The sequence below is a fragment of the Mustela erminea genome, chromosome 17, assembly GCF_009829155.1.
Source record: "Mustela erminea isolate mMusErm1 chromosome 17, mMusErm1.Pri, whole genome shotgun sequence".
NCBI lineage: Eukaryota > Metazoa > Chordata > Mammalia > Carnivora > Mustelidae > Mustela > Mustela erminea.
Genome location: NC_045630.1, coordinates 20,071,059 through 20,085,641, shown reverse-complemented (window position 1 = coordinate 20,085,641; position 14,583 = coordinate 20,071,059). Strand labels below are relative to the sequence as shown.

Sequence of the window (14,583 nt, the reverse complement as noted above, 5' to 3'; positions counted from 1 at the left end):
TAAATTAGACTTATTACGAACACAAAGCAGGCAGTTACAACGGCAAATTCATATAGCTATTGTAATGCTGACATGCTAAAACAATACATCCTCCACTCTCCAAGACGATGCATGAATTTTTTATGCCTGGTTATTTATTTCCATCTTTTCTGAATGACAGGTATAGAATCCCTGGTTAGAATTACCAGGAGCTTTTTAAAAACAAATCTTGGGGTTGGCAAATCCTGGATTTCTGTTAATACTGGGTATGATTTGCTCACAAATAAAGTCCATAAGAAGAGCGAGACCCTTATCAAAGTCCAGACTCGGAAACATGACTGTGTCTTTTGATGTTCTCACCTCCAGGGCATAAATCATTAATTTCGAGGGAGGTTACCTCGCCGAGTTAGCCAACTGATGAGTGAAACTTACATGCGTTGGTTGTTTTTTTTTTTTTTTTAGCATCGCACAGCAGATAAGACAGAAATATGAACAACACGCAGAAAAGCCAAACCGCTGTGTTTCTGTTGCGGACGCTGTAATAGCGGCAGACGGGCCTCCGGCAGTTCCCTCAGTTACTACTCATCTCCTCTCATTCCGTTGTTGAAACTGTGCTACTTGGGTAAAAAAAAAAATGCCCATGTTTCTGTGAGGTAAATAAATCAGGGCATCAAGAACGACCGTGAGGACCAGACAGAATCTGGCTTTGAAAATGGCTCCTTTCCACTTTCTGCTGAAATATCAGGTACTGTTCCTGAAGACGAGGCCAACGATCGAACTTTAAGGTACCGTTTGTGCTTGCTCCACTTGCTCAAGTTAAACAGGGAAAGTTTCAGAGGCTCCATTAGAAGCTTATCCTTTCCCAGGCAAGCAAAGGTCAAGAGTAACTATGCTCCGCCACTTTCAACCAGCACCTGGCCGCGGAGGAAAGCATATTTAAAAGCAATCACATTTTGCAACAATGCTGAGAAAAGGGAAGCCATAATCAACACTCCCAATCTTTAAATGAGACCAAGGCAGGTCTGTTCTATTTATTCTGTAGTTACAAATGCGCAAACTGGCTAAAGCCTGTGGCTCTCTGTAAACCAGAAATTAACGTGGTGACGGAAACGAAACAAAACAAAAACAAAAAACCCGCAGTTAAAACACACGAACTAACCAGAACACTTCACGCCCCATCGGCCTCCCCGCCCGCTCATTATCCATGCCCGGTCTCCCTGCTTCCTCTCACTGTTCTGGTGCTGGAAACCCCTTTCCCAACCTCATCTGCCAGTGAAAACTTGCTTTCCCTCAAGGCCCTGCGGCAAGGCCAGCTCTGGGAATCTGCTCGGCTATCCCAGTAAGGGTCACCTGTGCCATGCTGCTTGTCCCCCAAGATTCTGTTAGAGACAATGCCTAGTGAGAGTGGAGTCCATTGAAATAGGGATTTATTCAAGAAATAAGTTGTACCAGGACCCCAAGACTGTTCGTCCACATATGGTCAATTCAGTGTATTAATATGGGAAAGAGGAAAAGTCATTTGAAATAGAATTTCAGTCACAGTTTGCTATGCCTGGCGTTTTACAGTGGTTGCTCTAACATCCACCTCTGATTCACCGACGTCTGTGTCAACTGAGTATACACTTGATGCCCCTTCCTCGCGGGAGAATGAAGGGCACCATGAGGATATAGGCTGGCCTTCCTTGGGTTTCTACTGTAGAACAACAACGAGCCTGAGGAAGGCATCCAGGTGTCCTCTGAATGAGTAACAACAATAATCACCATCATTTGCATTCCACGTTGTGTTTACAAAGCACTTCTGTGGGCATTCTTTTATTCTCATAATGTTCTGTTCCTGAATCAGGAACTGTGCTTCCGTATGACACTTGAAACTTAGAAGGCTGATTCGACAAATCCCTCATCCTTAGAGAATTAAACTCTACTTCTGTTCTGCTCTAAAACAAATCACCCCAGTGCCAGAAGAATCTGTAAGACCTTGAATGTGCCTGGTTCCTGAAGCACAAAAAGGACGTCCTCCAAGAGGGATGAAGAGGTAGCACTCTTGCCCCTGATCGCTTCTACACCACAATAAACATAGTAAAAGGGAATGATACTACCCAAACCCTCCAGTCAAAGAGCTGTTACTCCCTTAAGAAACAAAAAGTCTGGGGTGCGTGGGTGGCTCAGTTGTTAAGCACCTGCCTTCAGCTCAGTTGATCTCACTGTCCTGGGACAGAGCCTGGTATCAGGCTCCCTGTTCAGCAGGAAGCCTGCTTCTCCCTCTCCTACTCCCCCTGCTTGTGTTTCCTCTCTCGTTGTGTCTCACTCTGTCAAGAAAATAAAATAAAATAAAATAAAATAAAATAAAATAAAATAACTAAAAGCTTCAGGTGATCCTCTAGTTTTGCAGAAGAATCAGAGGCTGATGTCAACATCATATGCACGAGAGAAGAGGGAATTAGAATGGGGGTCCTTGGGTTGGAAGCAGGTGAACTTTAGGGAGGGGTCTTGTGCTAATGTGACTGCTTCTGAAGCTGCTCTAGGAAGAGGCTTCTCTTGTCTAAAGTCAGATACCCTCAAACCACTCTCCATCTTCACTTTGGTTTGGGAACCTTTAGTCCTAGTGAATTTCCATAAACCAAAAATTCTCTACCTCATGTCCAGATGTCCCCCACAACCCACCCAATGCTAGCCCCAGCCTGAGCTCCAGTCCAACCTCTACCTGGAAGGACGGAGGGGAGAGAGAAGAGGTACTTCACAGATGTTGACTCTTTGTCTGGAATATCAGCTTTACTTTTTTGGGGGGGCGGGGGGGGGGGTAAAGATTATTTATTTATTTATTTGAGAGAGATAGCAAAAGTAGGCAGAGCAGCAGGCGGAGGGAGAGGGAGAAGCAGGCTCTCTGCTGAGCAGGGAGCCCAATGCAGGACTGATCCTAGGACCCTGGGATCACGACCTGAACCAAAGGCAGACACTTAACAACTGAGCCACCCAGGCAACCCTATCAGCTTTATTCTTGTCAGTTTATTTTACTTTATTCTTAAGATTGCTAAGAGTGTTTAAATAACTTAGGAAATTGGGACAACTCAGAGTCATGGTCTTTTGCTCTTATATTAGCTGCTCTGTAGAGTCATAGAAGTGAACACGGTTGTGTTTGTTAAAAGTGAGAGTTTAAGCGGACTCTTAGAGTGGTCCCAACTAGGAGAATGCCTTTATTGGAATGTCTATAGCTTAGTATAATAAACATTACTGACTCAAAGTTTGCAGTGTTCATTCACATAAGTTTCTTTCTTTTTTTTTTTTTTAAGATTTTATTTGTTTATTTGACAGAGAGAGATCACAAGTAGGCAGAGAGGCAGGCAAAGAGAAAGAGAGGAGAAGCAGGCTTCCTGCTGAGCAGAGAGCCCAATGTGGGGCTCGATCCCAGGACCCTGAGATCATGACCTGAGCTGAAGGCAGAGGCTTAACCCACTGAGCCACCCAGGTGCCCTCACATAAGTTTATTTCTTACAGGTATGCTCTAATATTTAGAGTAACACGGTGATTGTGGTCTTGAGCACTTAGCCTCCTGTTGACTTATAGTTATAAACGGAATCACGGACTTGTCCCCGGTTTCTGACTGCCCATCACTACAGTGCTTTGGAGAACACTGGCTGCCCACAGGCAACTTCTTGAGCTGAGGCAGGGTGACTTGCCGATTTTCGCCAGCTGGAAGCCACTGCTCCAGAGAGAGCTCTCAGTGGTTTCTAGGGCATTTCCTCTAATCAAAGATATCTCCTAATCTCCCAAGTTTTCAATTCTGGAATTGGATGCTCTGATATTCACTGGAAATCTAATGCACTGGAGAGACAGACGGAAGCTCTCACAAACTCAGCAAGCGGGAGGAGGATGTAGCCACACATAAATCTGATTCCACTCTCCTTTCCTGCTAAAACATATTAGAACATTCTTTTTATAGTGTCATTTGATTGTGCTCAGGAAGTGATGACTTAGACAAACACGTCTCAGACCAGTCCTCAACTCTATGGATAAGGATGAAGTCAAAAGCTCACCCAACCGTGAGAAAGGTGATAGGATACAGAAGAATCTCACTCATACCGAGATATCTGGAAATAGTGACTCAAAAGCCATTGTAATATAGGTAAATCTAGGAAATAAATATGAAAAAAAAACCCTCCATAATCAAAGAATTTATTAACTCCTAAGGGAGGATACTTAAGAGGGACAGATGTTAGGGAAAACAAGACAATGTTTTAGCAAATAGTAAGGGGAAGCACTTTAAAACTCAAACTGGAATGCCTTTCATTAATCAAGATATTTACTTTGGAGGAGGAAGGGACTGAATACTGCCAACTGTGGCGTAAATTACCTATTAAATTATTTATACGTAGTTAACCTACATAAATGAAGTTGGATGATCCCTAAGCTTTCTTCTACTGCCTTTTGTTAAGCAACATCAGAAAATGACAGAAAACGGAGGTTATTTAAGATAATGAGGAAAATGACATAACCCCACTTACATTACAGATTTCCAAGTAGTCAAAATCTGAGCTTTGCTATTATCATTCCCCTTTTCAAAAATTAACTTCGAATCACACAAATAAGATACTCATATTTTCTTTAAAAAATTAAAACCATTAAGTTGAAGGGTAAAAAAAAAAAAAAAATCCCCTTTTACCACCGCATACAATTCTTTCTCATCCTTCCTATGTTATCCAGCCCCACTGGTGACACGAGCCAACAATGGCATTTTCTGTGCCAGAAACCATGCTGACTTACAAGCATAGCTTCTTTAATTTTCACAATTTCCTGCTAAAGTGGGTTCAATTATAATCCCCATTTTGCAGAGGAGGAAACTGAGCTTTGGCATGAACACATCCCCATTACCCAGGTACCTACTGTTAATGGTTTGGGACACATCCATGCAGGTTTCTCTATAAATCCCTAAACATCTGTAAGCATTCACAGAAAATGTAGCGTGTTGCTATTCTGTTTTATTAGAAAAACCTTAAATAGTGTCCCACTACACCACTTGCAGCTTTCTCCATGACAATTCCTAAAGCTCTACCTCCTGCTTTGCTAATTGCTGTCTAGTATATTACAGCTGTACCATTCTCCTACAGACAAGAATGAAGGTTAGTTCCAGTTTTTCCGTAGAAATGGTGCTGAAGTGAACAGTCTTGTGCAAGCTTCCTCTTGCACACAGATAGCTGCTTTGGGTGTATACCAAGATGTGGAAGTGCTGGGTCATGGGCGTGCATGTGCTAATTTTAATAGATTCTGCTACGTTGTCCTCCAAGATGTCGGCCACCAGCATGTGAATACTTATTTTCCTACAACCATGCCAAAATCGGATATTATCAAAGCTTCGAATTTTTGCCAGTCTAAGGAATCACGTTTTAATTTGCATTTTCCTGATTAAAATAGAAGTTATATTAGGCAATGCCATCCGGACTGGTAATTAAATGGTGAAGTGAGTTAAAGCAGGACAAGATAAAAATGTAAAGATACATTAAGCATATGATTTTATTTTAAAATACAAGGATGTTCATTTCCTTTCATCTTTTGACGTAGGAACAAGGCTTCTGCTCTAAGTAAGGGAGCCACGTACAGATGTTCCATGTGTACCTTCTGGACTAATCACACGCTTATTTATTTTTTTTTTATTTTTAAAGATTTCATTCATCTGTTTGACAGAGAGAGAGAGAGATAGTGAGAGAGGGAACACAAGCAGGGGGAGTGGGAGAGGGAGAGGCAGACTTCTGCCGAGCAGGGAGCCCGATGGGGGGCTCAATCCCAGGACCCCGGGATCATGACCTGAGCTGAAGGCAGGTGCGTAACGACTGAGCCACCCAGGCGCCCCTAACCACATCCTTATAAGCACATCTAAGATCCCCTGGTTTGGTTTCGTAACTGAAGTGAGAATGTAAAGATGTTGTGAAATAATCCAAGTGCAGAATTTAATTTTATTTAATTTAACAGCAAGCTTTTTAGTATGTGCTTTCATCAAGACTTTCTAAAGCATTTAATTTAATTTTCAATGAAACAGCTCTTCTTTCCACACTTGTGTTTCAGTGGTTTACATATTACTTAATAAATTACATAATTACAATGACATTCAACCAGTATAAACAGATTTGGGAACCATCATACGGGCTCTTAGAAAACACATTTAACTGCAGGAGCACAGGCACAGAGGTGTTCTAGACAGTAGCCCAAGAGCCAATCGAGCGAGCATGCCGTGGGCGGCAGTCAGCGTCTTTCGGAGAGGGATTTATGAGAATCTTCTTATGCAGCAAGTTGGATAGAGAGTGTCTATTGTACCAGTGATGTGGAACATCTTTTCATATGCTTATTGCCCAATATCCTCTACTGCGAACCATCTGTTTCTGTTCATTTCATGTACCTGCTTTTCTCGTGGATTATCTTTTTCTTAATTATTTATAAGCATTCTTTAAAAACCTCATATTGATTAACCTTTTGCCTTTTAGAGGTCATAAATATTTTCTTCCAGTCTGTTGCCTATCTATTAACTACTTTTTTGTAGTTATTCTGTTTCGCAGAAGCATTTAATTTTAATCTAATGAAATACACTACTTTTCTTTCTTCTTAGCTTTTGCTATTCATTTTCTAGGTCTTTGCTAAGATTCTACACATGTTTTTTGATGTTTCTTCTAATACATCAATTGTTTTGCTCTTACAAGGCCCCAGATGAGGAACTCAAAGTTCAGAAGTTTTAGATGTTTGACCAAAATGATAAAGCTAGAAACAATGAAGGTCGGCTCTCGACTGAGACATAGCTCTATCTGATCAAAGCCAATGCAACAATTTCACATCACCTTCCTGAAGAAGGAATTAAAGTCTGAGAGAAGTAAAGTGAAATATACAGATGTTTAACAATGATGAAAATTGGGACAAATGCACATCTTTGCACTGAGGATACACAAAGGACTGACGTATAAAGGATTCATCAACCTTAAAGAAGCGGCATAATCTCCTCCGTCCATAGAAACTGGCCAAAGGGCTTGAGCAACTGGAGATCTGAACACTCCTGAGGAACTAAGCGGTGCCAACTGCTGTCACTCAGAGGTTCAGCTACTCCTGTCCACTCACTCATCCACCCATTCCAGCAACAAAAACACACCAAACACCCAACCCAGACACAAACCCAGGCGATGCTCCCAAGCTCCACACCCTCATTTCTCTCCTTTGCTAGATTCCCCCACATGGACGTTCTGCAAGTTCCTACAGCTTGGCTTACTCAAAACCAACCTCTGCATTAAGTGTGCCTTGGATTTTTATGGTCATTCAGGTCACATGCCTTCAGTCTGCTACTGGAGAGTGAGCTGTCTCGGGTGAGATTCATGCCTGATGCACCTCTGAGTCCTCCAAAGCCTAGAGTCTAAGGACCCAGGCCATATGGGCTTTCTTTACTGGACTCATGACATTTCTGTGTGATCAGCGGTTTCACTTTCTCTCTTGTGGACTACCCTGTGATATTTTTTAAGGGTGAATGAAATGAAAGGGAGGGAAGGAAAAAACATCTTGTATTTTCATCACACCTTATCTTCCTAAGTGATTTTCCCATTTCATTTGGGGTCATTATTTATTCTCACATCTACCAGTCCTCTTCCCCCCGCTGGCACGGGCATTACTATGATCTTCCGATTCCTCTGCCTTCCTTTAACGTCTATAATATTAGCTGTTAACTCTTGTTGCTTCTACTGCAACTTTGTCCAAATCTTTTCTATTCTCTTGGCCACCATCTTGCTTCGGGTTCTCTGTCTCTTGCAAAAGCTATCATAAATGGTCTCCAACCTTGGCACCGCACACCAATTCATACAACACCCACTGCTGCCTCATAAACTTTCCTGATTCATGCTCTCACTCTTTGCTTGAAACCTTCCAAGTTCCATACGATCCATGGAATTCACTCAGACCTCTCGGCTAGACTTGAAGGCTCTACATAATACGCCATCTACATTTTGGTTGTAACGTCCCACTGCTGTCCTACCGACACCTTGTCCTCTTCCCTTGTACTCCCCAATCAAACAGGACTACACACTTTTCATTAAATACACCTTGCATTTTCCATCTCTGTCACTTCTGCCTGGGCCAGCCTTCCTCATTCTATCCTTCGAGGCCCACCGCAAACACCAGCTTTCGTGAAGTAGGTCCAGACACCCCAACAGACGGGATGGCTGCCTCCTTTGATAGTAGCAGCACTTTGTATTGCCTGCTTGGAATCAATCTTGTTTGCTTGATGTATTTAATCCTTTTTTATTTATAGTCCTTTGGTATTTACCTTGTATACTGCCATAAAGTACCTTAAGATAAGGGTCAGTAGTTTCCTTATTTTGTGTTTTTGGCAGAGTCTAGTACAGAGCCTTGTACCTATAGGCAATCAATCAAATATTTGTTAGAGCTGAACTGCTCTCTAAACTTTGCTGTAAGCTCTTTGAGGACAGTGACTTTAAGTATTGTTGTGTCTCTTGATACAACTAAGGGCCTTATACATAACAGGTGATTGAAACATATTTATTTAAATAACTTCCCAGTTCCAGAGCAAGATTTTTCAAAATACATGTAATACTAGCATTAACCTAAAGTATTCACTTAGAAATTTCTCACCAATTAACACAAAAGAAAAAGGAAAGAAACACTGACCCTAACATTCTTTTCCTTTAATTTTATATGATAATGCCTAACTTGTACTAGGTGCTTATCATGTGCCAGACTTTGTACTCCAAGCCCTACAATGCCCATCTCATGTAGTCCTCACCCCAGCACCATGAGGCCCTGCTTTTCCCCCACTTGATGGGCAAGAGGTGAGGGAAGTGAAGTAACTTGACCCCACACTGAGCAACTGGCAGAGCTGAGATTTGAACTCAGGCAGTTTCTGCCTCCAGAGCCCACTATGGTTGTCACCATCATGGCACCCTATCTGGACTGAGTTTACTGAGCCCCTTAATTTTAACAGTCTGAGTTAAAAGAAAAAAGAAAGCTTCTAAAAATACTAAAAACAAGAACTTCTTGTCTTTTAGATTATTTTAATGGATGGAAAAATAAAGAATTGTTACATCTATTTCATCTACCTCAATGTAAGCCTCAAATTTAAGAGACCTATTTGTTTTTTCTCAAACAACACGCCAGGTCCATACTCGACTATGCATCCCAAAGGACAGAAGAGATGACAAAGATAATATACTAGCAGACTACTGAATAATCATTTAATTTTGGAAAGCTATCTAGAAAGCTCGAATCAAAGAAAACCACTTACTCCCCCTTCTCCATGCAAGTCTTTACACACTCAAAAACTCTGGTTGGTGGTCCGGACTCTGATTGGTTGGCAGACAAGGGGTGTGAGGGTTGTCACAGATAGTCTACAAGTTAAAAAAACAAAAAACAAAAAACAAACCCAGAGATGTCTCTCTTTTTGTTTTCATTCAGTCTGCATAGAAAAGCACTTGTGCCAATTCTGGCCAAGTGCTGGAAAAGAATATATTAGCACTAAGGAGCTGAGAGACTGCGAAACTGGAGAGAAGGAAAAAGTTGTAACGGCCTTAAATATGATGAGGGCACATTGAGGAAAAAGTCACACACTGTAAGATATGAGTCGTTGCTTCCCTTAGGGTTTTGGAGATACAAGTAAGTATGCTAATCAGGGATGGACTCCAGTGTCAGATCCAAGGAACACCACTGCAAGCCCAATCACCAGTGTCTCTTCCTCCAATGGAAATATTAAAGATGAGATTTATTAACTCTAGATGAAATTATATGAAGCAAGGACAAAGTCTGATCTTTAGTAAAATGAAGTAGAAAAATACCAATTGATGCTTCAACTCCTTGGGTCATCTATTTATCTGCTCAAAGTTAGAAAAAATGAATATAAAAAGTCAGATCACAGTAACTTCCACTATTAGTCATAGCTACTGTTTTCTAGATCTAAGTGCTAATGTTAAAAACAGACCATATGTATGATGAATTTCTGTGACTCAAGCAATACGTTAAGATCCAAATCCCATTTATGAAGCAAAATTTCATTACAGAGTATTTCCACTCTTTCATATTGATCTAAAGTACATAGTTGTTAGTGACTTCAGTATTTCAAGGTGTAGATCAGATGTTCAGAGAAGAACAGAGGAGAAAAGAATTAGCCCATTATGTTCAATAATGTATCATGGAAAATGACAGCCTGAAATACTCATGAGCACTGGCCAACCCCCTCTGCTGTAGCAGAAATCACAAAAACAAAAACAAAGCACATAATGGAAAAAGGAGTTTAAGTTCAAGTGAAAACACCTTATGACGTTTCAAGCTTCTTAAAAATACATCCACTCAAACATGAAAAACAGAGCAAATAACTAACCCCAAAATCAAAGGCAAAAACCATGTTGCTCTAACACAACTGAATAAATGCACATTCATAACAGTTTTTAACATTTTTTAAGAAATCAGCGAAAGTGGCATTAACTAAACGTTTTCACAGAGATGGAACATTAAGTTTTAATACATCTACTGAATTGCATGAGAAAACTTTGTTTCAGACCACCGCAGCTCTCACATTCACTCAAAAGCCCCAATACCCTTAACACCGTGAGGGTGAAGTGCCGACAATTTTGGTAGGGGACCTTTTTTTTTTTTTTAAGATTTTTATTTTAAGCATTAGGTTTGATATATGGAAAAAGTAATGATGAGATGGGATTTATATTTATGTAGGTAAATTAGAAAATGAAATTCAGAGCTGGACAGAGTGATATAAAAGTGATATAAAATATAAATATAAAATGATCAAGTTATATAAAATAGAAATTACGGCCAACCAGGCTCAGATTAAAAAACTGATGAGAGATCTCAGCCTATAACTTACGAAGAGAGAGAGAGAGAGAAGCTAAGAGAATGTCAGTAAGTTTTGTAATTTAGGTTAATTTTGTTTCAGATTTTAGAGAAGAATTGTACCATTAAATGTGAAACTTCTAAAGCACTATTTCTTAGGTGCCTTCAGTATAATTCATTATGACCTCATAATTTTGTAATATTTTCCAACATATTTGAAACTTCAGGGACAGCATATTTTAATACTGGAATTAAACTGAGAAAGAAGTTTGTTTCAAAATAATTTTCACTTTACTTGCTTCCAACATTAATTTGTTATAATAGTAGTTACAGAAATCTCTACCCAGGGGACTGATGACCTGCTCTACGAAATGGACATTATGCAAGCATGGTAGAGACCTATCTTAAAAGTACATCCTTTTCCTCTCCAAGACAACTTTATCCACAACCCTCCATGTCCTGAGTAATGAAGCTTAGCTGTTCATTCGATGAGTGGAAGAGGTGGAGAAAAAGAAAAACATATATGAGTCCTCCCCCCAATAAATCTCAATCCTACTTCACACCTTTTCCTTCACAGTTAACCATTTTAAGACGCTAATAATTTTACCATATTTCCCCCTGGAGTGTTCCCTATCAAGATTAAAAAAGGGCTTATTCAGGAACAAACAGGATACAGGAGTGATGGAGTGGCTTCCAGGCAAGCTATAAATAGCAACAGTATTTTCAAGAAATCTTGTGCCGGTGTGTAAGTTATAGCTGAAACAGGCAGTGCAGATTTTATTACAATGGTGTCACCAAAATTCACTGTTATATGAGAAATGCAATCTTACCAAGTTTTCTTGGTTCCTGGCTGCTATTTTCTGCTCCTCTTCTGCCCCATTTTTCATGTACTTGACCTCTTCCACCGGTTTGATCCTATACTCGTCTGAGCACCAAAAAAAGAAAAGACATTTTATAACTTTTTCACAACAGTAGAAAAGTGTCACTGAGAAAAGCCCCCAGGAGCGTAATTTGTCAGAGCCCTTTCCCTGCAGCCTTCGATGTGGTTCATTTGAAACAATCCGGAAGACGCTTAACCAGCCTCTTTCTAGAAGGTGTTCTCCTCTGCCCATTGGAAAGAGCCCGGCACCATGAAGGCAGCTAATGAACATGGCATTGCCTGGTCCCTTCACAGAGAGCAAAGGGCAGCAGAGGAAATAGAAGTTATTCTGCCTTTAAAGACTATCTGTAACTGGCACATAACAGGGCACTTCACATAATGGTCTAAGGAAGTTTCTTCTCCATGAGAACATTAGTTCAAAATGCCTGTGGCAGCAACTTTCAGCAAGACACACACACCTTAATTTCCCTCTTTTGCAAAAACGAAATATTGCTTAAGACTAAAGAGTTTAAGAAGAATCAATGAAACAAGATGGGATTGGGAGGGAGACAAACCATAAGTGACTCTTAATCTCACAAAACAAACTGAGGGTTGCTGGGGGGAGGGGGGTTGGGAGAAGGGAGGTGGGGTTATGGACATTGGGGAGGGTATGTGCTTTGGTGCGTGCTGTGAAGTGTGTAAACCTGGCGATTCACAGATCTGTACCCCTGGGGATAAAAATATATGTTTATAAAAAATAAATTAAAAAAGAAAAAAGACTAAAGAGTTTAATTGACCAAAAAATAGATACCAAAAATAGGGGACTGAAATTTTCCTACTTGTGATCCCCATATTAAATGTGGAGCAGTCTGCAATCACTTCATACACTACACACATGTGTGCATATGTGCATGCACGCGTGCACAAACACACGCGTGCGTGCGCGCGCGCGTGCGCACACACACACACACACTTTAATCTCTGTACAGTCAGAGGCATAGGAAGAGCCACAGAATTTAAGGGAGCTCATAGGTATATCACTGCAGACTGGAGAGGTTGTGGGCCTGTAGGTAATGGGATCTGGACTTCCCAACAGCCAGAGAGAGAGAGTACAATAAATCTCAGTCTCGTATATAGCACAGGACAAACTCTGGAGAACATACAGCTACAGCTCTTCTCCAGGGCAGCAGTCTGGGAATGACGATGATGCTTCTGTCGGATTCCCGTCAACAGGAAAAGACTTGGGAACCCTAAGGTCCAAATAGGTGTGACTTCGAGTCATCTCTAATTTGTTGGAAAAATCACAGAAATTGTGCAAGTGGAAAATGCCACGGTTGCCTAGCATAGGCATGGAATAGTGCCCATGATGGTCGACCTGAAAGACAGACGTTTATCGCCAAGGGAGTCTGCATTTCAGTCCAGGAAGTTGTAATGTAATAACTGTCAACACACTACCTCCTTCCCCCAAGAGGTTTGCTAAAGTAACATTTCCCCAAGTAATTGTACTGTTCAAATGTTTCTCAAAATGATCATCCTTAGGAAAGTAGTACGTTTGCTTGTATCTGAATAAAGATTCTGTGGTCATGGCTAAGCCAATTGTTTTATTCCACCTGACAATTCAAGGTAGTTATTGATTCTGCTTCTTTCTGAAGAAATTAGGAAGACCAGTGTGAGGTTACAGTAATGAGCCCTTCAGGAATACGGAGTCCTAAATGCCTAAATGTATTAACTAGTTAATCGGTGAGCCCTGATCCACAGTCACAACACAGAAGAATTTCACATTCCAATTTGGCTTCCAGAGGAAAAAAATGAAAGTAAATGAACAAAATGGACACATTTAATTAAGGATTACTTACTCAGAAGTTAGAAAAGCACTTGTTAATTACAAAAAAAAAAAAAAAGACATCGACAAATTATGCCTCCAATATAATTACACAGAGATAAAAATAGAGGTTAAAAAGAAAAAAAGCTAGAGATGAGCCTCCCTAACTTCAATTTGGGGCATTAAAATTTATAAACCATGGTTCACTTGGATAAATACTAACATTTCACTGGACTAAACTGTGATCTTAATTACTTCTGGTCTCTATTTACATATAAATTATACAGACACGCACATAGTTTTTAAACCTAATTTCAGTGGATTTCTATGACTGTCTGTAGGATCCTACCCTCAGGTGATAGCACAAGGAAAGCACAACATTTTAGGACCTAAGCAGAACTTTCTGAAAGATGGTACTTTGCCCACCGCATGGCCAAGGGTCTGTCCTGGAGAAGATCGACCCTTGCTTGTCCCTTTCCCTTCACCCACTAAGCCATGGCCCACAGTCCACACTCTCTGGGCCGTCCAGCAACATTCAGTCTTCATTTGCTTTTTTACCCTCCAGGGAACGCAACTGAATTGAAAGTAGCAGACAACCTATTAATATTTTCCTAATATATTTCTTCAACGAAATGGGAAACCCGCTGGCGACATGACTTTCAAAGCAGCATTATCCCAAATACAGGCTTTTTTTTTTTTTTTTTAAAACATCAAGGCAGAATCATCATCAATTCAGAAAGAGGATAGGTTTTAGCGTGTCATTAACAACCACGGCTGGCTGGCCGATGCGGAACACAAAGAAAGAAAAAACAAACAGCCACGACTACAAAGCCAGACCTATCATTATTACTTACACAACACACTGCACAAAATCCATTGTGGTATAAAAGAACAACAAAAAAGCCAGCAAGACCCTTCAATAAACCACAATTTGTACAAAGCAAATACTTTAAAAAAAAAAAAAAAAGGTCTGTTACATTTCTCAGAGGCTGGGAATGAAGCTGTCCATCTGGAAACAGACAACTCATCAACAAACGTGTCACACATTTCCATGGCGATGCAGCCGTCGGGAACGGCACTCGCCAGCAAGCCTCAGCGCCGACGGATG

General features: G+C 40.7%; 1 protein-coding gene across 1 annotated transcript in view; it reads right to left on the bottom strand.

Annotated features, from left to right (window-relative positions):
* C17H1orf21 (chromosome 17 C1orf21 homolog) overlaps positions 1-14,583 on the bottom strand; it is a 223,820-nt gene that overhangs the window by 94,884 nt on the left and 114,353 nt on the right. The window contains exon 3 of the mRNA XM_032318936.1: positions 11,625-11,719. Within this exon, the coding sequence (XP_032174827.1) occupies positions 11,625-11,719 (95 nt within the window). The remainder of the gene's footprint in view (positions 1-11,624; positions 11,720-14,583) is intronic.